General features: G+C 37.0%; 1 protein-coding gene across 1 annotated transcript; it reads right to left on the minus strand.

Annotated features, from left to right (window-relative positions):
- Positions 1–561: 561 nt before the first annotated feature.
- eloa (elongin A) lies at positions 562–21,544 on the minus strand. Its single transcript, XM_079655104.1, has 12 exons — positions 21,402–21,544; positions 17,953–18,009; positions 17,443–17,555; positions 16,189–16,793; positions 13,073–13,389; positions 11,969–12,080; positions 9,101–9,253; positions 7,103–7,200; positions 6,289–6,469; positions 5,618–5,747; positions 2,233–2,432; positions 562–2,131 (listed from the first exon to the last, which is right to left on the minus strand). Exons 1-12 carry the CDS (start codon positions 21,471–21,473, stop codon positions 2,070–2,072), a joined length of 2,100 nt encoding a protein of 699 aa, XP_079511230.1. The 5' UTR covers positions 21,474–21,544; the 3' UTR covers positions 562–2,069.
- Between the last annotated feature and the right edge of the window lie 153 nt (positions 21,545–21,697).

Consider the following 21,697-nt stretch of genomic DNA (forward strand, 5'->3'; position numbering starts at 1 on the left):
TAACTGTAATTGATATTATAATTATTTCATTACAATTATCAATGCATTAAAAATCACTTTAATGTGGCAGAAGAAAATGGTTTTGGACAATTTAATTAGTTGATATACTCCTGGGTAGCTTAATCTTTATTACTGTTTAAGAATCCATAAGTTAATATTTTTGATTCAAAATATTTAAATCTGCAAATTAACTTGCATAAATAGTAGCATAAATATGCAAATCTAAATTACTTGAAATGTTTTCAGAATTGTTTAATTTTAAAATATCAAAGATTTCATAAAATGTGAGGCAAAATAAGGTGAAAAGTAAAATAAAAGAAAGCATAAATGTAAAAATTCAAAAATTACTCTACTCAGCACGATAAACCTTTATGATAAGAGATATTTGAAACAATTGGGAAAACACAAGTAATAGGCTTAATTGGTAATAAATGCCACATGATTTAAGGTTGTAAACAATATTATACAGTAATAATACAGTGTATCTCCTCTGCGGAAAAGAAGAAAGAAGATCATAAGAAAGCACAGGGGATGTGTGCTCAATAAATCACCTCGACAAAATGAAGGGCAAAAAGTCAATTTTAATAAAAATGACCATATAACATTTATTAAAATCTAATAAAATTACAATTTTTAATCTAATTCCATTCGGGCCCATGTTGTCGGGTACCAGGTCCCAGTGTTGAAAATAAATACATCTCATCATCATGTTGTAGAAACTGAAGCTGCAGACGTCCTATTACATCATTTCCCCGTTGTTGTGTTTGCTTGATGTTCTTCTTCTCTCCTGCAGTCTCTTCAGCTCCCCCTCAAGCCATTTGTCACAGTGTGCATATATTAACAACAGGGACACACACATTCAACAGCAGGAAAACATGATCTGAAGCCACAGGAGGGTTGAAAATAAGTCTACAATGTGTTTGTGTGTGCGTGTGTGTAGTTGACTGATATCAGTAAAGCCCTACACAAAGAAACATTTAAATATGCATCTGTTTGTTTGATTTTAAAAAGCAGGGTCTTTGACAAGACAGTTTTTGTCTCGGCTGACGTGCACCATGCATGCAATTAAGATCAAAAAAATTCAACAGTATGTAGCCTAAAGTTTTTCCTCATGTAGTGTACCATTTGATCGTGATTAAAAAAACAGCTAATCTTAAAACATCAATGAATCCGTATTGTTTTCTGTCTCATGAAGAAAAGTTTGCTATTTTAGTTGAAGGAGAATACCAATTTATATTTTGCCAAGAGTTACATAAGAAGATTATCCCACTCCTTCATCTTGTGTATGCTAAACTGTGAAGCTAAAGCCATGAGCTGGCTAACTAGCATAAAAACTGGAAACGGGGAAAAACAGCTAGCATTTCAGCAATACCCTACCACCACATATGAAGCTAAGTATTTAATAGGTTTCTCAGTTTTTCAATATGTACAAAAATAGTAGTAGTTTCCAACTAACTTTGTTACATTTGTAAAGATAAAGGCTAGCTGTGTCCCACCTGCTTCCAGTTAGACTGCTAAGCTAAGCGTCTCCTGGTTCTAGCTTCATATTTAACATACAGTCATGAATGGTATCAATCTTTTTGTTGACTAGGAAAAATAGTGTTTCCCAAAAGGAGTGGAGCCATTCCTTTTTTTAAAGTTTGCTGGAAAACAAGAAAAAGTAACAGACTGTGTGTTTGCAAGTGCGTGTGTGTTTGTGTGCGTCCTTTGCGTCTTGTAAAAAGGGGTTGACTTCATTGTTTTTACACGGACCTCGAACCTATCGACCGTCATTTCATTAAAAAAAACGAACCATGTTTCAAGCAACACTGAAAAGTTCCTATGATATGTTCGATGGCAAAGATGATGGTGTGTGTGTTTACTTACGTGTGTATGTGTGTATGTGTATGTGTATGTGTATGTGTATGTGTATGTGTATGTGTATGTGTGTGTGTGTGTGTGTGTGTGTGTGTGTGTGTGTGTGTGTGTGTGTGTTGGGATGAAGGGGTCTTCATTACAATTTTGCTCAACTTAAATAAAAAATTAAAAACACAGTTGGAATTGATAAAATACATTCAGTCTCTTTCACACTATCGGCGGGAGAATCGGTTCTTGAAAGCTTTGATAGTTTTGGCCATCATGGGGGCGATTTCTGCGAGAGGAAAAAGCATTGGGAGATTTGAGAACAAATAGAAAAATAATGTAGTCCCTTTTAAAGATCCTAAACTCAAAGCCCTTTACACAAATACTTACTTTTGACCTGTGGCTTGTCCTTGGCGGCAGGTCCTCCTCCTCCTCCTCCTCCTCCTCCTCCTGCTGCTGCTGCTGCTGCTGCTGCTCCTCCTGCTGCTGCTGCTGCTGCTGAGGAGCGGGACGCGCCTGCAGAAGGGTTAAATTGGGAGGAAGAGGAGCGCATAGATTCTGCAGAGTAGTTTATGGTGGCTGGTCTTATTCTGAAAGGGAAGGGAAAAAAAGTTGGTCAAGTTGCTGTATGTAAAACAAAAAGGCCAACTCTTTGGGTGGTCCTGAATTGATCGTTGGGTTAGGGGAGAGGGACCCCTCTTCTCTTGCTCTTCCTGAGGTTTCTACCTACTGATCATTTTCTTCCCATTAACTGATTTATAATTAAGTCCTTAACATGTAGAAAAACAGCAAATCCACGCATAAAAAGCTAAGAAGAGAAAGTATTTTTTATTTTTGCTTTGTAAATTACTTGAACAATTGATTAATTAAAAGAAATGTCCTGCTGATTGAGAAACCAGTTAATTAACTAACTGAGTACTTAATTGTATAAATATTTAAGAACTATATTATGCTTTTGAAAAAAAAACTTTCTTTAACTGCATAGCTAATGAAGTGGGGTGTTGTTTGCGTCAAAATGTGAAGGGAGTTTGTTAAATTATCCATGTTGATACAGCAGAAAAACATGAAAAACAGTAATTTAATGTCCTGAAATTAAAATAAAAAATGCATCAAAAAATGCTGTCTTTATAGTATTTAAAGAAATAGATGGATATCTAAAATTGAGGATATGGAGAAAGAATGTGCTAGACATAACAAATTGGAATAATACACACTTTTACTTTAACAATCATTGAACATGTTGACAATTACAATCCGCTCATTGACAAAATCAAACAGGATTTATCCAAATGGTCCACATTACCAATATCACTGCTAGGAAGAATCAATGTCATAAAAATTGATATTCTACCGAGATGTATTTTTCTTTTTCAAATGTTACCATGCTATGTGTCCGCTGATTATTTTACATCTCTCAATAGACACGTTTATCTGGTGTAATAAAAATCCAAGAATCAAGTTAATTACTCTTATGAAACCAGAAACCATGGGGGGTCTTGGTCTTCCCAACTTTCAACACTACTTCTGATCAGCTCAATTAAGAAATGTACTATCTTGGTTTCTGGGAAGAAAGGATTCACTATGGGTTCAGATAGAAGCCAGTGTCTTTGACCCGTTGCCAGTGGAAACTCTTATATTTGTTAAAGACTTCAATAAGGTGAAAAATATGACCAAATGTTTTACAGTGGTCAATACACTTTTAGCCTGGAGGGACTTTATAAAAAAAGTTCATGTTAACTCAGGTATTTCAATCTTTTCTCCTATTTTGAACAATCCTGATCTTAGCAAATATTTGTTGTCAATCAATATAAACAAATGGACGAAATCAGGTATAAAGCATTTGAAACATTTGTTTCACAAAGATATAACATTGAAATCATTTAATGATTTAAGAGCAGAATATGACATTTCAAATAAGGATTTTTTCAGATACCTGCAAATTAGGAACGTGATCCAATCAATTATTAAAAGCAATAAATTGAGATCGGGATTGTTGGAGGAGGAGGAGATATTGATGTCATCGAGCACAATCAAAGGTAAAATTAGAGAATTTAATGCAGTTTTTTCTAAAAGAGCTCAGTCATCCTTTCTAACTTTAAAAAAGATCTGGGAAAAGGACTTAGGGATACAGATAGATGAAACTAAATGGCTGAATATCTGTGAGAGAACACATTTTCCATTCACAAGCAATAAAATCAAAGAAGCAAACTTTACATTTCTCAACAAATTTTACCTCACACCCATAAAGATGCATAACATTTCCAAAGAAAACTCTCCAAAATGTCCGAGATGTAAAGTAAAAGAAGGAACATTTATGCATCTGTTTTGGGACTGTGATCTCTTGAAACATTTTCTGGGATTCGATTCATGCGCTCACAAAAGCCGTTTTAGGCATCGAAATGAGCCAAAATCCATGTTTTTTCCTGTTAAATGATATGCCAAATTTTAAACTGAACCCCAAACGTTATAGAATACTAATCACAATAACATATTTTGCCAAGAAATGTATACTTTTACTCTGGAAGAATGAACGTCCTCCAACATTTAAACTTTTCATTGATCAGATAACAAATTTCTTACCTCTGGAAAAAATGACATTGGAAAAATATAATCATGGATATATCTTTCAAGCTCTGTGTTTGCCATTGTTTTCATATTTGGAAAAATATATCTGAGATATGACCAGTGATGGAATGGTGCATTCTGTGCATTCTGTGCATTCTGTTCTGACGGCCAGAAACACTAGTTGTGTTGTCATTGTCTATATTGTCGCTTTATTGTATATAATTAATTGTATAATTAATCGTTTGTTTTACTTTGATGTGGGTTTATTAATTTGTATTTGTATTTTTTTTTTTCGTTTTCTTTTTTTTTTTCATGGCTCTGTTGTTTAAGTTATATTGATAAACATTTATTTGTTTTGTTAAATGTTTTTGGTTTCGTCAGTGTGGGCGGAGGGAGGGAGGGGGGAGTGTAGTGAGTGTACTGTGATATTACAATATATGAAATGGCATCGATTATTGTACACTATAATGAAATAAAAAGAGTTGTAAAAAAAAAAAAAAAAAGAACATGTTGACAGTGGGTAATTCCATAACTGAAGTAGGCCTACTGAAATTGTATGTAATGTTATTATAATTTCCGAATATCTTTTAGTCATTTTTTTAGTGGATTTGAAATATTTAAAATTGAACTCCCTGTGCATGCATAAATACACATATATTAAAGGTGACCTATCATGCAAAATGCACTTTTGTACGTCTTTTATACATGAATATGTGTCCCCGGTGTTCCAGGGAACTCACCAAGTGTCATTAAACATAACCCTCTCTATTTTCCTCCATACCCAAATCTCTTAAAAATGGGCTGCAACGGATGTGATACAGACTGATCCATATTTGAACACTTCTATGACGTCACAGAAGTGGCGCTACAGCTATTGGGCCAACTCCACCAATCAGGAGGAGACAGCCACGGACATTGCCGTTGGAAAGCGCTGGAGACGCTGTAGTACATATGCCAGGCCTGTAGATGGTGCTGTTCTCACTTTCCCATGCAAAGACAGTGTTAAATTGAGCGAACTGAGGAATGGCTAAAATGCATGATCTGTTTGGTATTTTGAAAAATAAAAAGTATAAATATGCCTTATATAGGTATGGTCCTACACTATATTATTCAAATATAGCATGATAGGTCCACTTTAAAGTGATGCATCTGTATCTTATTCTATCTCAACACCAATGTCATAAACCCGAATGAAAAATACGATACTGACTTTATGGGAGCGGCCGCTGAGGTGGAGGAGGCTGAAGAACCGCTGATGGTGCCGAACTTCTCCTGGCGGCGACGGACGTCACGCGGCGGCTTGGCCACAGAATTCACAAACGCCATCTTTACCTGCCGCCCTGCCAGGACAAACACAACACCAGCACTGAAACACTAGCACATTAACAAATACACTTCAACAACAAATGGTGATTTTTGTGTAGATATTAATGGAAGAAGGCTTTTGATTAGAAACTTGTTTTTGGATTAATTTATGATTCACTTACGATATTGTTAGTTCTAAAAAGTTATAATTTTCTATTGTTGTTTTATTAATCAATTAATTTAATTTTAAAAACATTTAATACGTTATTCTGTTTTATTTTAATTGTATTTAACACTAACTGTATTGTTGTATAGCTTTAAAATTATATTTTATTTTTTGGGGGAAATTAAGAATTAGTTTCATTTTTTTTCATTGTCTCTGTACATTTGCTTTAAAGTGTTACTTTTTGACTTGTTTGTAACATTTTAGTTTAACGGTGTACTTTTTGATATTTTTTTGGGCTTGTCAGTCATCTGTGAAGCCCTTTGAACTGCATTAAACTGTATAAAAAGGTCCTTTACAAATAAAATGTGATGTATACATTGCTACTAATTTTGTCCCAGAGCTTCTCCTACCTTTTGGCTTGTTGGCGTGGGCGGAGGAGATGTTCTGGGTGAGCATCCTGAGGCGCTCCTCACGCTCGTCATGCAGCCTCAGGTACATCTCCCTCCACGACTCGTACTCCTGAGGAGACTCGCGCTTAAAGTCCCGCTGACAGTGACGCATCCACAGCTCGTCAGATTCCTCCGTAAACCACTGCAGCAGAGGAGAACAAAATCAATGCCAGAGCCATCAGTATTCTCAGAATCAGAATCTGTTTTATTGCCAAGGAAGTGTAAACATTCAAGGAGTTTGTTTTGTTATAAGCAAATGCTTAACACACACGTGAATGAAAATAAACCAGATCAGTTGTTAAATCTCAGCAGTCTCACTTAAAGAGGAAATTGGGAAAAGGATTAGATACACATATGTTGAGATGTGGCAATCTGTAGCTACACTTACCTTCAATTTCTTTAAAAAATGTACTAACACAATTAAGAATTGCTCATAGGCTGCATTGGTCTAAAGTAAAAAGATAGCCACAATTAATATGAATCTTAAATGTGATCTCTGTGGAATCCCTTTCATTAATTATATTATTGATACCCTTGTATAAATGTCCCTTCCCTTACCCGACATGAGTTATTTGTGTGTATATATTATTTATGTTTTGTTAAATGTAACCTTATTTTAAATTGTGCTTTGTAATGTTTAAAATGCAACAAACGTGCTTTGTACAAAAATGTCAGGTGTCACTCAGTGTCGAGTCCACCCATAGAAAGAGCATAACAAAATGTAAGGTATGATGTGGACAAAGGACATCAGTATTGAAAATGTTCTGTGTGTTACCTGGTTGCTCTGCTCGATGCGGTACAGCTGCTCCGGAGTGCCTCGCTCCAGCACCGGCTCCAGGATCTCAAACGGCACTCCTCCAACCTCAGCGATGGCTGAAAGAGAAAAGAAGCACCAAGTCACATCTGTGCAGCAGGGTCTGTTTGTTCCAACCAGCTACTTGTGTGATAAGGAACAATGCCACAACATCGGTTCTGATTTGTATAAAGTGTTGACTACTGCTACTTTGGGCAAGTATGTAATATTACAAATGTGATTATGTATTTAATGAAAAACCACTTTTTTGGAGAAAAATACAGGATAGTGTTTTTTTAAGGTATTGCAAAGTAAATATTTGTACATGATACATTTTATTTATATTTACACTGCATATGTTTGTGATTTTCAACTTGTCCCCTAAGACAAATGTAAAATATTGGATATTGGGCTATATGAATAAACTTTGATTGATTGATTGATTTGGGAGAATCTTTTTATTTATTTAAAGTGGACCTATCATGCTATATTTGAACAATATATTGTAGGGCCATACCTATATAAATATAGTTTTTTTTTCAAAATACCAAAACGATCCTGCATTTTAGCTATGCCTCATTTCGCTCTGTCGAGCGCTGTTTTTGCAGGGGGCTGATTCTGTGAGCTGCAGCTGACCACGCCCCCCTGCAGGAGAGGGGAGCGTGCTCTGAGATCAGCTGCTAGGCTGCAGTGGGGAGAAGAGGGGGAGAAAAAGAGATCTCCGTCCTCCGTGTTTTATTCTTATAGAAGTAAGAAGAGAAGTAACGGGGCAGAAACCCTCCTTGTTACGCAGCGGTCCAGACATAGACATCAAACGGCGACACATATTCAGTTGCCAGTTACTTTGGCATTAGGGCAGGGATATCTAGATACTTTCCAATTTTTGACTTAATGAATTGTGCTACTTTTAAAGCAAGCAACGATGTTTTCAAATCTGTAATCAAAAAGCTCCTCAAAAACACTATCGAAGCAGTTCCTGCCGTTGCTACGTTAGTTCAAACAGTAACAACGGACTATTTTACTTAGCGGATGCATGTCAATTTAAATAAATACAACTATTTTTTAAATCAATAAAATCATTTTATAAATCCATAAAAGCATTTCAATTAATATTGGGAGTCATATCGTTTGCATAATGTGCCTTCATCGGTGCTCTTTTCCCCATAATGACGGCGTCGCTGCACATTATCCCTTACATATGGATTATATAGAGTCATTATTCATTTGTTTTAAGTCAGGAGGCGCAAACGCTTGCCTCGGGAGGGAGAAAAAGAGCCACAGCAGAGAGAATAAACAGAAGGGCAACCATGGCAAACATGCAAGGGAACCTCTCATTCCCCTGATAGGTGGAGAATTTACCAATGGCCGTAGCGCCACCGTCCTGACGTCAGGAAAGTGTTAAAATCTGGATCAGTCTGTATCAGATCCGTTTCAACCCCTTTTTTAGAGATTTGGGTATGGAGGAAAATAGAGAGGGTTGTGTTTTTTTTCCGACACTTGGTGAGTTCCCTGGAACACCGGGGACACATATTCATGTACAAAAGACGTACAAAAGTGCATTTTGCATGATAGGTCCCCTTTAAATATGTCATAACAGGTTAATCTCAGGATTATGAAATATATGTAAAAAAAGAAAAAAATACCCAATGTTTCTAAAACTGAAAATAAAAATTGAGGTTAGGGTAAGAGAACTTTGGAACTAAAATGTTTGCGAGCAACATTTGAATTGAAATGGGAAGTGACCGCAGAGGAGTACATATTGACTTTATCCAGTAATTGTGAAAAGACTTTGTTTATCTTCCAGGTGGTGAGCCACACCTCTCCGGCACCTCTATAACAGTTTCACTATTTGTTCCAGAGACTTACTATAGAAGTAACTCATGCATTCAAATGCAGTGCTTACTCAGGCATCAGCAGGTGCTCTAGTGCAACTCAGTGTTTTTCTAGCTTTGTTTCTCATGAACAAACAGGAACACTCACAGTCAATGTTGTTCTGCAGTACGCGGATGCACTGCTCGTACAGAGTCATCATCCTGGGCAGGTAGGCGGTCTTTGATCCCGAGTAGACCGTCATCTTAGAGTTGAATCTCTTCCCTGTGAAGCCGGAATCCTCCTCATCGTTGCTGACAGGAACTGAGAGGAAAGAAGGGAGTGAGAGTCAGACAGTTTGACACAGCAGGGCAGCACGAACTCTTACAGATACAGTGACAAGAAGGAAAAAACAAGAAGGACAAGATGAGAATTTGCACAAAAGCAAAAATTGACTTGTATGAACATCAACGTAACTGTTGGAGCTATATATATCTCTTTATATTATTTAATAGTTTAACATTTATTTTCTTTCTGTTTATAGTTTTTATTATTATTATCATTTATTTATATGTATTCTTAGTTAGCTTCATAAGTTAAAGTAGTTTCTATGCTTTTATTTTGAAGGCATGTTTTGGGCACTGGGTGATCAGAGCACCTGGTGTAATTGTATATATTGGAGACAGGTGGGTGGTGGGAGCCAGAGCACTAGTAGGCAAACGGTTTTTTACCAGGGTGTTTCAAGCCACACAGAGGAAAGCCATAGGAAAGGCTTAAGGAAAAGGGATATAGGAAACCTGTTCGTTGTGCTTTGTTATCGGAATAAACTGCACAAATGGAGAATCTTGTCTGGACCTGGATCATTGCCCTGCGTAAGATCTGCTAACTAGTGCCTCAGCGGCTGTATTATTTTAAGTTAATTATCTGTTTTAGTTCTATATGATTTTGGCTGCTACAGTAACAATTACGTAATTGACACCCAAATTCTAAGCGGTTGAGAAGCCTCCCCAACACCTCACCATATATAGAAAGCATGGGTTGCCAATTTCTAAGTGTATTTTAGCAAAACTGAGATTTTACCTAATGGGCTGTGGAGTAGTTTCAATGTGAAGCAACATCCAGAAAGTTTTGCGTTGTCCAAGAAGTTACTTTTAAAGAAAGTATTCCGTAAACAGTACAATTAGGCTGATATCTAAAATGTCTGATTTCTGTTTTGTTTAATTTGTAATTAATAAGCAATGCCTTGCGATCAACAAATTAAATAAAGTTTTAATTGAATATTCCGTGTCTGGGACTTCCTATGGTACTGCAACAGCCTTGGATATATTTATACATTATTTTCTCTTCCTTTACTTGCATATTTTCCACCAGTTGCCTTTATTTAATTGTTATAAATGATTAAGTTTCTTGTCTACAGTTCTATTTCATGGCTATTTTTGCTATATATTTATTTACATACTACAAACGTACTGTTATCGTTGTTATTTATACTACAAAACTATCACTTTATTCCTTTGTTTCACTTTATTTCCTATGTTTACTCTTGGGTTGGGATTAAGATTGTAAAAACTGAAAATGCATACCTTTCTATTTGTGAACATACTGTACATTTCTTAAATTAAGAAGAAACGCCATCAACCATATAATTGCCCTAAAAATCCACTGTCCCTTAAAGAATATGGGGTCTGTACTACGAAGCCGTTTTTTCTCTAAGCGGGCTGACTTCACGGAAAACTCTGGGTTTCCGGTCCTACGACGCTGGTTCACTTCTTAGTGGGCTAGATCTCCATGGTAACTTATGCTGAACGGCTAATCTGGGGCCTATACTACGAAGCAGGATTTTCTCGTTTAGCAAGCTAACTTCAGGGATTTCCGGTCCTACGAAGCTGGTTCACTTTTTAGCGGGCTAGATAACTTATGCTGAGCGGCTAGCCTGCTCCGGAGCAGGATAGGTTCCAGGATAAGAGATCAACTCAGTGAAAGCACCGCCTGCTGACCAATCAGAGCTCAGTGTGCGGAGTTTAAAGCGATCAAGTCATATTACAGGAGAAAGGAAATACAGATTAAACTGCCGTTGCAGGAAAGACGGCCGGTCAAAATCACCGACTGTGTGAACGTGAAAATTAATAGAATATCACCTCCCATCTTCAGAGCAATCTGACTATTATAACATTAGCGTTAAGAAAGCTTACTTAAATATCTGCCACAACATAAGTAACCGGAGCAAAGTAACATGACGTACAGTCCGCGGCACTGTGAGTGCAGACGTTGATGTGTCCAATTACTATTCATATCACATCATAATGTATCATATTTCCTTATCTGAGTCAGCTTCTTGAGCCGTATCTGGCCGTGCAACACTCACAGTGTCACATACTGTATGCAGAAGTATTATTTTAAGCAACACACCTTGCAGGTGCAGCTATGTGGCTTTTATCCTGGATAAAGTGTTTAAGTCATGGATGTTTAAAGTTTAACGTCTTCATATTTGTCTAATATTATAGTTGACTTTTCATTCAGGAAGTATGACGCTGTGCTGTCAGTACGCGTAGTCCATGTTTGTGATTGGTCGAATGCTCCAAATACCACCCCTTTCATGTGAACGTGCACCTAACTAGATAGGGCGAAGCTGGCTTAAGTTAACGAGTTGATAACCGGCGTCGTAGGACAGTTTAGCGAGAGCGCGTTTGTTTTGGATTAGGTAAACCGGGTAACTCAAACATATCCAGGTTATGTTGAACCGGCTTCGTAGTACAGGCCTCGGATTTCTTGTTTACATGAAATTTAAGAAAGCTAGTTTAGGAGAAAGGGCACATTGTAACCCTGTTCCTTCCATAGAAGGTCACAATAAAGCATTGCCAGCATAAAAGAAAAAGAGGAAACTGTGGTAGAAATGTATGACCAAGTTTAAAAATAGATAATATGAGGATTAAGATTGACAAACTGAGCTCGTAAGGCTATGGAATGATGGTCCCCTTAATGGTTACGAAGAATGATGCTTCAAATAGCAGACACAAAGCTTTGAGGAGCGGGCGTTACCTTTCCGTCTCTGAGGCGACAGCGGAGTGACGTCGAGGGAGGGCAGAGGTCTGTAGTTGGGCTGGATGGCTGGCAGAGGGATCTCAGGGAGAGACGCAGGGATCTCAACCGCCTGCAAACAAAAACAGATCAACATCAACAAGCAGGATCAGAAAACAACTTTTCAAAATAAAGCTTTCATATACAGTGGATCATAAATAAAAGCGAACGGAAATTAAGTTGGCAGAAAAAAAAGCAGTGATAGGACGTATTTGGGGAAATATGCTTTTACAATAATCATTTTATATTAAAGTGTAACATTTTGGAGGAAAATGTGATTATTCTCTGAGAATCTAAAATCACAAATCTACAAGAATAAAACTTGGAAAGAAGAAACACATGGCTTAACTTTGCAATACATGATGAAGACACACAGGAAGTGATGCGGTGCCACAGAAAGAAATGTGGCGATATCCTTCTTCTTTCCCGTTCCTAATGCACTAAAGTTTTTTTTCTCAAGATTTATTTTTCCAACTTTTATCTCATGGATTCTCGATGTATTTTTTAAACCAACAATGATCCTTATATGTTTTTGTATATCCAAAAATCCTTCACAGTGAGATAAACCAACGCTGCTACAAAAACAAACAGCATTGATGATGAGCTTAGTGATTAATAAAGTATTTTCAACACAACATGGACTCTTCAGATCATCTGCATCAAAACATGGAGAGTTTTCATTTAAAACTGGAGCAATTTGTCGACTAAACCGAATAGTCAGTTGACAGAAAAACCTATCAACAACTATTTGAATGACAGTTAATCCTTTAAACAAACTTTCTCAAGTTGATGGTGGCTCCAATGTAAATATGTGATGCTTATCTGTGGGCATACATCATAATAAGCTGATTATTTATTGTTAAGGAATGTTGTTCAAATATTACATCACATTACATCACCTTGGGCTGCAGGAAGTTATAACAACATTCTGACAATTTATAGACTAAGGTAAATCCATGAATTGAACAAATAAACAGCAAAATAAATCAATGTTAAAAGAAATTATTGGTTGCATCCCTAATATTCGTAAACAAATATATCTTTAGTCTCTGCCGCTGTTCTTACCCTCTTGCGTTTTTCCGTTGAAGCCGAGCTGGAGCCTGAGTGTTGCCTCTTGCTGCTCTGCGTGCCGTTAGCTTTGCTCCCTTTGGATGAAGAGGTGGGGGTGGGGGGAGGGGGAGGGGAGTGTGAGCGATGGGAGGACGACGTGGAGGAAGAGTGGGATGGTCGACTGTGTGAGGAGGAGGAGGATGAAGGCTTCTTCTTCTTCTTAACGGGCGTCGGGGCGTCATATGTGAGGAAAGACTCAAAGGACATGGTGGGAGTCTCAAAGTCATCGTCCTCCTGTTTGGGCGGAGTTTCCCTCGGCGCCCGCGGTTGCCCTGGAAACACAAGTGGAAAAGTTAGGGGATGCGGAATGGGATGGGAAATCAGTAATTTTAAATCCTGACATTTCTGCTTACTGAATAAATTATTTAAATCAACGCAAATTTAACATCAATTCCTACCAAGGTTAATTTTGCAAACCTAAACAGACCAAATATTTTACTTCAAGTACAATACAATTAGACTACAATTTCTTAATGAAATGATTAAATGTTCAGTCATTAGTTTACAAAAAAGCTAATAAGTTTAAAGGGGAGCTATTATGATCATTTTCAGGTTCATATATGTATTTTGTGCCTCCACGCTTTAATGTTCAAAAAGGTCAGCTTTTGTGATTGGTCAACCGGTAAGAGATGTCCTGCCCTTTAGCCAATCACGTACAACGTGTTGAAGCGCTAGCCAATACAAGCGAGGGTGTCAAATAGTGATCTTACTATGTTACGGAAGTAAACAAAGGAGACCAATGAATGGAGGCATAAAAAAAAGTATAATAATCAGACAATTGTGTCATGTATGATAAGAGCACATGACACAATTGTCCGATTATATATTATATAGCAGCTATATAAATGAAGTGTATTATGATATAACATTTTGAGTCAATGAATAGCAGAAAATGTGAACATTTAAGAAGCTGTTCCCTCGGCTCAGTGATGGGAATTCCGGCTCTTTTTAGTGAGCCGGATCATTTGGCTCGGCTCACCAAGAAGAGCCGGCTCTTTCGGCTCCCAAACGGCTCTTCATTTTACCACACATATTTTTTATAATTCAGTCAAATGTAGCCCTGTTTTGACTAATGATTTATATACACATATATCCCTTAAATTATTCAATACATCCTTTGTACTGAAGTATTCAAAAGTAAAAATTACATCTTTAATATAAATGATTTGCTGTGGCCACATGTTTTCATTGCATTGACAGACCCTTGTAACTCTCTGATACCACCCCATGAATGCACTGACTTGTAGACCCACGCTACACAAAGCAGATAGCAACACCTATACACACTCAGGCATAGACATTTAAAAAGAGGACAGCTACTGTATCGACATTAACAAAACAGCAGGGCTCTATTTCAGTATTAACAACACAAAAAGACAGCAACAGCTGACATCAAATCTTTTCTGAGCCTAAAGATAATCATAAATAAATAACAGTGAAAATAAATATATTGCAATGCTCAAAACAGCAGCATCCAACTGTCTCTAATCCTTGGATTACATGGCACTGCATGCATGCACGGAGCACCCGCAGCGCGGAGATCATCATATCCCTTTGAGCCGGCTGTACCCACTGCCAAAAAAGCGGGTTGACTCCAGAGCCGTCTGAATATTTCAAGCAATCCCCCCCTCCATCTCCCCCTTTCAACTCTTCATCTGTAATAAAGTTACTCTGGCCCAAAAGTTACCTTTGACAAAAGAAGCTGGAACCTGTAAATGTTTAACAATTTGTAATTATTTTAGCCGTACCTTAACACACACATCAATAAATTAGAAGAGGGTTACTTCCTGTCGGTAGTCCCTTAACAAACAGATTGTATCTCAACTAGACGTGCAGGATGTTGCACATTTTGTGGATGATGAAACAGAAACAAAGTGCAGAGTTACACATCTTATCATCTGATAAAAAAGTATCATTATCGAATATAACAATTAAAGGTTTATGAAATGCAACTGCATTGTAAGCTTTGTGTAAACAATTCCCGCTCTGGAACAACAAAACAAGAGAAACGGTCCAGCGACTGTATCTAACTCATCTCTGTTTCCAGGCTTTTCGTTATATTGCAGAAGGTGCTTTGAACTAAACCTTTTGATGAGGACGGGATTTGAACCCTTGCATGCAGAGCACAGTGGATTAGCAGTCCATCACCTTAACCACTCAGCCACCTCGACATCTGTTTTCCCATCATGTACTTGCGTAATGTCAATGTATAAATACTGCATAATAAATGAATGTGTTATGTTGTTATCTTTAAGGAGCTATCTTGAACAAACTCCCAGAAAACAGCAGATCCACTGCATCTGAATACATTTAAATCAAGGTTTATGACTTCTCTGTTTGAAAATGTTTTTTGTATTTGAATGTAATTTTTTGGGTTTCTTTCTTTTGCACCATTTGTTTTTCATAAAGCACTTTGAATTGCCTTTATGCTTATACTTCTATATATCAGGTTGTATGCAGGAATCCTGAAGTCAAATGTAAAACCTTTTAAAGACCTTTTTTAAGACCCTTTCCATACATTTTAAGACGTCATCGCCACTTGGAGTTCTAACCGGTCACATTGGCGACACTTTACCTCACATTGACTATATACATTATGGATTGTCCTTCCTCCTTATCTTCCAACCATTTGGACGCAGACTTGCATTTCCCCATAACAATATTTAACAACCGGCGTAAACGGGCCTTCACGCGCTATCAAGCAGTGAGCGTGTGATGTTCTGTTCAGATGACGTCAAATCCAACGGGATGCCATAAATAAACTAGACAGAATCACACTACACACCTACGCAATGATTACATTCAGGCAGACTGTAGAATACAAGCTCTTTGGACAATTTATATACTTATTGAAAACAAGCTACAAAATGTAAAACCTTGGAAAATGCTGTTTAATACTTATTAATAGCCTTAATTTATCAACTTTTAACACTTTTTAAGACCCTGCGGACACCCTGTATATCCAATCTATTCATGTAGGGGGAAAAAAGCATTTTCTATCACCGAGCTATCTTTGGTTTCACCATTAACCTCTTCTATCAAACACAACCTTCTCCATCAATCAGACTCACCCTCATCTCCTCCCTTCTTCTTCTCCTCCCTCTTGCCCTCCTGTGTGGTGGACTTTCTGCTGTGCTTTGCAGACTTCTGTACCGGACTCTGCTGTCGCTCTCTGTCGGCGCTGCGTTTCCTCCCTTCATCGGCATCGGCTTCTCCTTCTCCTCCTCGATCACTACTCATCTCTGCATGGCGTTGCCGCCGCTCCTCGTCTCGGTCCCTGTTTCTGTCGCTGTGGGAACCGTGGTGGTGATTTTTGATTGGTTCTTTGTTTGGTTTGACGTAGCGGACATCTTTTCGGGGAGGAGGAGGACTCGGACTCGGCTCATGCTCGGGCTCAGGTTCATGCTCGGGGCTCTCACACTCGTCTGACTGGTAGCCTCCCCGCCGTGGAGGGGTATACTGCTCCTGGTGGGGGGGAGAGGGCGAGTAGTTTGTGTGATAGCCTCTCTCTTCTTCTTCTGCCTCCTCCTCCTCCTCCTCTTCTTCTTCTTCTTCCATGAAGGAGGGCTCTTCCTCCGGGGAGGGCTCCCGGGTGCGTCTGTGGCCTCCTGCTGCCTCCGGGCCTTCAGAGTTATTGTGTGAGCGTGGAGCCTCGTTGATGTGGCTGTTGGTGGGTCTGAGGTAAAAACATACACAGGGGATAAAAACATATATTAGTAATTTATTCTCCTTTAACCCCAGAGATTTATTAAGACTTGAACAATAAATCCCAACCTGGAATTTGAAAGAAATGCATGCCGGGCAGAGAGACAATTAACAGAATAGGAAAGCTTTAAAAAGTAACAACAAACAACACAAATTCCTTTTTTAAGTTTATTTTCCTTGTTGATTACCAAATTAATTGACATGCTTAGGCCTCTAATAGGTTTTAAAATGATCAGGAGTAAAACAATCTACTGATACACGAGACATTCTCACAATGCAGCCGTATGTTTTTATTTTTAAATCCAGCACACAATTTTCAACTCATTTAGATTTTCCAAAGTTTTTTATTTCCCCCAAATGTGATTTGATCCTTAACACTAACATTGTTTTATTTTTGGCATTGTGTACATTTTAAATAGTGTTGATTACCTTTTTTTAATATCTGTACAGCTCTACGCTTTAAATCCCAATACTACATATATTGAATTATCATATTACACTGTATTTAGCTTTTGGTATATTTATATTTGATGTAAAGCTTTTACAATAGTTCTATTAAAGACTTCTCCACTCCCTAATACCACTGTTTGTTTGTGCACTCTCAGGTATGCAGCACTCACCTGTCTGCAGACTGAGGAACCAGTTTCTTCCATTTGGCAACGAGACCTTTTGCCACCTCTCCAGCAAGTTGGTGTTTCCTAAAAGAATTCACAATCTTCCCCACTCCAGTTTCCTACAAGAGAAAGTAGAGGAAAGTCAAAACATGCACATAGATTTAATTATTTAACAACACAAGCAGTCAAATAAGTTAATAATACTTATATTTCCAGCTGTTATCATATCTTTGGCAACTTCAGCCGAGTGATCTGATTGGATTTCTATAAATTGCGCTTGAAAGAAAGTAGAAAGCTGACTAAGAAAATAATTGTTCTCTCAAAATAACTTTAAACAAAAGGTCAAATTCTTGCATAGTACAAATGCTGTATTATTGCATTTTAGACGGAGATGTCAGTGATTATAGACGCTTAGGAGCTCCTTCCCAAACGGATTATTTACTTTCCTGTCTGCAACACTGCAGCATCCTATTTTTGGTGGGTCTTTTTTAGTTTAGAAATCAGGAGGCTCCTTACCACCAGTATGTCCACTGTCATGGGAAGTTCCCCCAGTCTTTTCAAAGTCTTCAGCAGCTGAAAAACAAGAAAGGATTTCAGTGGACACATTTAAAATACCAGAGCAGAGGTCCACACATTGTGAGTAATACCAGCAGTGCCATTACATTTGTATTATTAAAGATAATAAATGTATTCTTCATTTATATTTTTTACAAAGAGTAAAGGTTAAGGTTTTTAAGCTTTAATTGTTGTTTATTGACATTGTTTTTCCATCCTTGGTGTTTATCTTGTTATATTGACTTATATTAATAGATTTTTAACATTTTGTCTTGTTAATGGTCATTATAAGCCTTGCATATTTTGTGTGTGAAGCACTTTGGGATGCACATACTACTGTACCACTGTATATGTTGCATGAAAGGGGATATATAAATACATAAAGTTGAGTTAATTTACAATACCTATATTCTCTGAGCACCGGTAGTTGTAAAAGAACCATTAAAAACATGTTGCTGATTATTAGGGGTTGAAAATATGACAGTATATTGTGATATAAATACCAATTAATATCTTTGGGTGTATGTTATCAATGATAAATCACTAAGAAGGACTGCTTAATGACAATACAATATGTTTATAGGATGTTTGCATTAATGTCATGACATTCTTACATTTCTAAGGTTCATTAACTGGTTTATCCAAAAACAGACTGTCCCTATTTATCCATAAACACATTTTTAACAGCTAGGCGTGAAACTTTACAACCCCATCTGAAGGTCTTCCTCAGTGGATGGAGTTGGCTCAGTTGTCATGGACGACCACCTGTTATCAAACTGTTATTAAACTTCAATGGTAAGGGTCACATGGCAACAACTGAGCTATCTCCATGACAATAAAGCAAACTCCATCTGCTGCCAAATTAATGTGGATGAAAGCAACGAGAAGAGATTATTTTAACTTCAAACTTTCTCAATACATTTTCAGAAAACCTACTTAAAATATAAAACTAAATTAATATGTTCATTTTTTTTGTTAAACCTAATGTTACATTTGTATATGCTTGTTTTGCTATGTTAAGATCATATAAATTAAATAAAAAATCTACCCCCACCAAATGATATTGATATTTTGAAACACATTTGGCATTTCAATGTCTCGTCACGGCTAAATACGTGTATATATGTACAGTAAAAAGTTATTGTACATAGGTAACTTGCTTAGTTTTGTAAACAAGTTTAATAATAATGTTTTTTTGGCAGAATATATTTGTCTATCTTTATTTGGTTTGGCTGTTGTAACTGACATGTTCCAATTGAATATAGCTATTTTATATCATACATAATAAGTGAATATAAGGTTCAGACTGATAAAACAATACATTTTAAGACCTTGGACTCTGAGAAAGTGTAATGGAGATCTTTCAATATTTTCTGAAATGTAATAGAAAAAACGATTCATTAACAAATGAATGGGCAGATTAATGAAGAATTCAAGTAATAGTGATTTGCAGCCCAAATGCACATATGTATAGGCTACATGGCATGCACATCAAAACCAGTTGTTCACGATTTAATTGCAAACTCTCTTTAGTGTGACTTAAGTAAAACTAAAACACTCAGGTGTGGAATCCCTTTACTCTCATTATGTGCTTTAAAAAGAATCCGACCTAAAGAAACTACACCTGCTTTTTACCCGGAGGTTTGAGATCTCTTCCTGCCTGTAAGTGGCAGTGAAGTAAGAAACCTCAGTGTCTGACTGAACAGTAGCATGTAGCAGCCTGTATCATCATGGAGACTTTATAACGTGGCCTAACGGGTCCGGGCTGTAGTCAAATCACTCAGCTGTGATTTCAACATTTTGAATAAATGAAATAATATGTTGCACAACACGGAGTATATCTTCTGTTTTCTAAATCTCACACACCATGACTGCTTTGTTTTGGGAGGTTACATTTGAGGATGATAGTAAACAAAGGGGTGCTCGGACATTGTTAATTTTCCTTTATCCGCTTTTAATTTTACACATTTTAAGAGTTCGGTCCCAGTGCTTTGATGTGCAGCTGTTGTATATCACGAACTAAAATGTATCAGCTCACATTACAGGCCTGGAGTCGGTGTCAGTACTTTCCGCACTAACGTTGGTTAGCTAGAAGGCTAACGGCTACTATGGCCCCGAGTTTCTTCACAAGATAAATTACGTTGTGTCTGATGTTATTATTTTAATAACACATCAATTGTCTATGAACGGTATTTAACTGAGATGACAAGTGTTATTAGTAGCTAAAATGTAATCTTAAAGAAGTGAATTTTTACAAGTTAAAACCCCTTAATTGTCGTGACGTTTCACATGATGCCTTCACAGACTGTTGGAAATACTGCTATTCTATTCTAGTGTCAACTTTTGATTATCTAATTAGATCTATTCAGCTAAGTGTCGTTTTGACAGTTATCCTTACCGTGCATTAAGTATGCAAACATATCAGGAGTTACATCCAAATATACATATGTATGTTCAATTAGATCAAGATTGAACTAAGACTTAGTTTTAAGTTAAATGTATGTTACTTCTGCAACACCAAGACACTAAGTGTCTTTTTTTTTAAAGGAAAGGAATATATATAAAGACCTCCAATCACATGTTTATTTTATTGGTGAAAGATATACTGATGTACACTCATTGTCTTAGTTTCAAGCCAATTAAAATAACAACAAAGTCCTTTCTTCATTTTTTTTTAAATCTGAAATTCATGTATATCTTTTCAAGTAATTGTTTTGACTGTTTGTTTTTTCAATCAGAAACATTCTACAGATCTTTAATAACAACACACATGTATACATTATAAATCTGATAAAGCATTTGTAATACATAGCGTATAATTATTTACCTAAGTCATTTGTGAGGGTTATATTCGGACAAGACTATCAAGTACCATATGTATTTATAAAGGATAGGGGATGTGCAAATCCTAGGTTTTTAATAAACTATTTATTTATTTTAGTGCAAAAATAAGTCAGTTTATTATCAGATAGGGAGCTGATATTAGCCTATATATTTTTCTCTTTACCTGAAGTAACCTGAGACAAGTGTAAACTAATAATTAATGTTGTTTTATTACTTTATGTGAATTTTGATGCTTATACTTGAACCATCATGTTTATCATTACTTCAGTTGATTTTTACTTTCTACTATCTAACTACTTAAATTATAAATAAATCAAGTATTACAGAAAACGACAGTACTATGGAAATAGTATTAGCAGTTCCAACCCAAAAGGTGTTGCATTCTCTTTTACGGAAAAGATCTTCAGAAGACGGAGCACGAAGGCGGCCCTCAAACGCAGCATTTAAAAAACGGTTGCGACTTTCGGAGAGCTACCGTGAGGCTCAGATTTAGGGAACCGGGACAAAGTGTTTCATTTAGGGACGCATTCGGTGCTAAACACACCATGTATCCGTCTAAAGGTTACCTTTCGAGGCTCCGGGTTCTCCAGGAGCCGGGACTGAAGTCTATCCACTGTTTCCAGCAGGTCCTCCGCCATGTTTACTGCTGGTACCCTGTCGCCCGGAAACTACTTCATCTGAATGGGGAAAAAAACGGATCGGTTCCGCTAGTTCAGTGACAGCTACTAAGCTCAACAGACGTATAACAATTACAATATATATTTTTTTTACTAAAATATTATTAATAAATACATTTACACTATACGAGTAAAGAAAAATTCGGTGAAAAAACTAATGTTTATAAATTATTGATAAAAGTCGG

This window comes from Notothenia rossii (assembly GCF_949606895.1).
Source record: "Notothenia rossii genome assembly, chromosome: 10".
NCBI classification, from domain to species: Eukaryota; Metazoa; Chordata; class Actinopteri; order Perciformes; family Nototheniidae; genus Notothenia; species Notothenia rossii.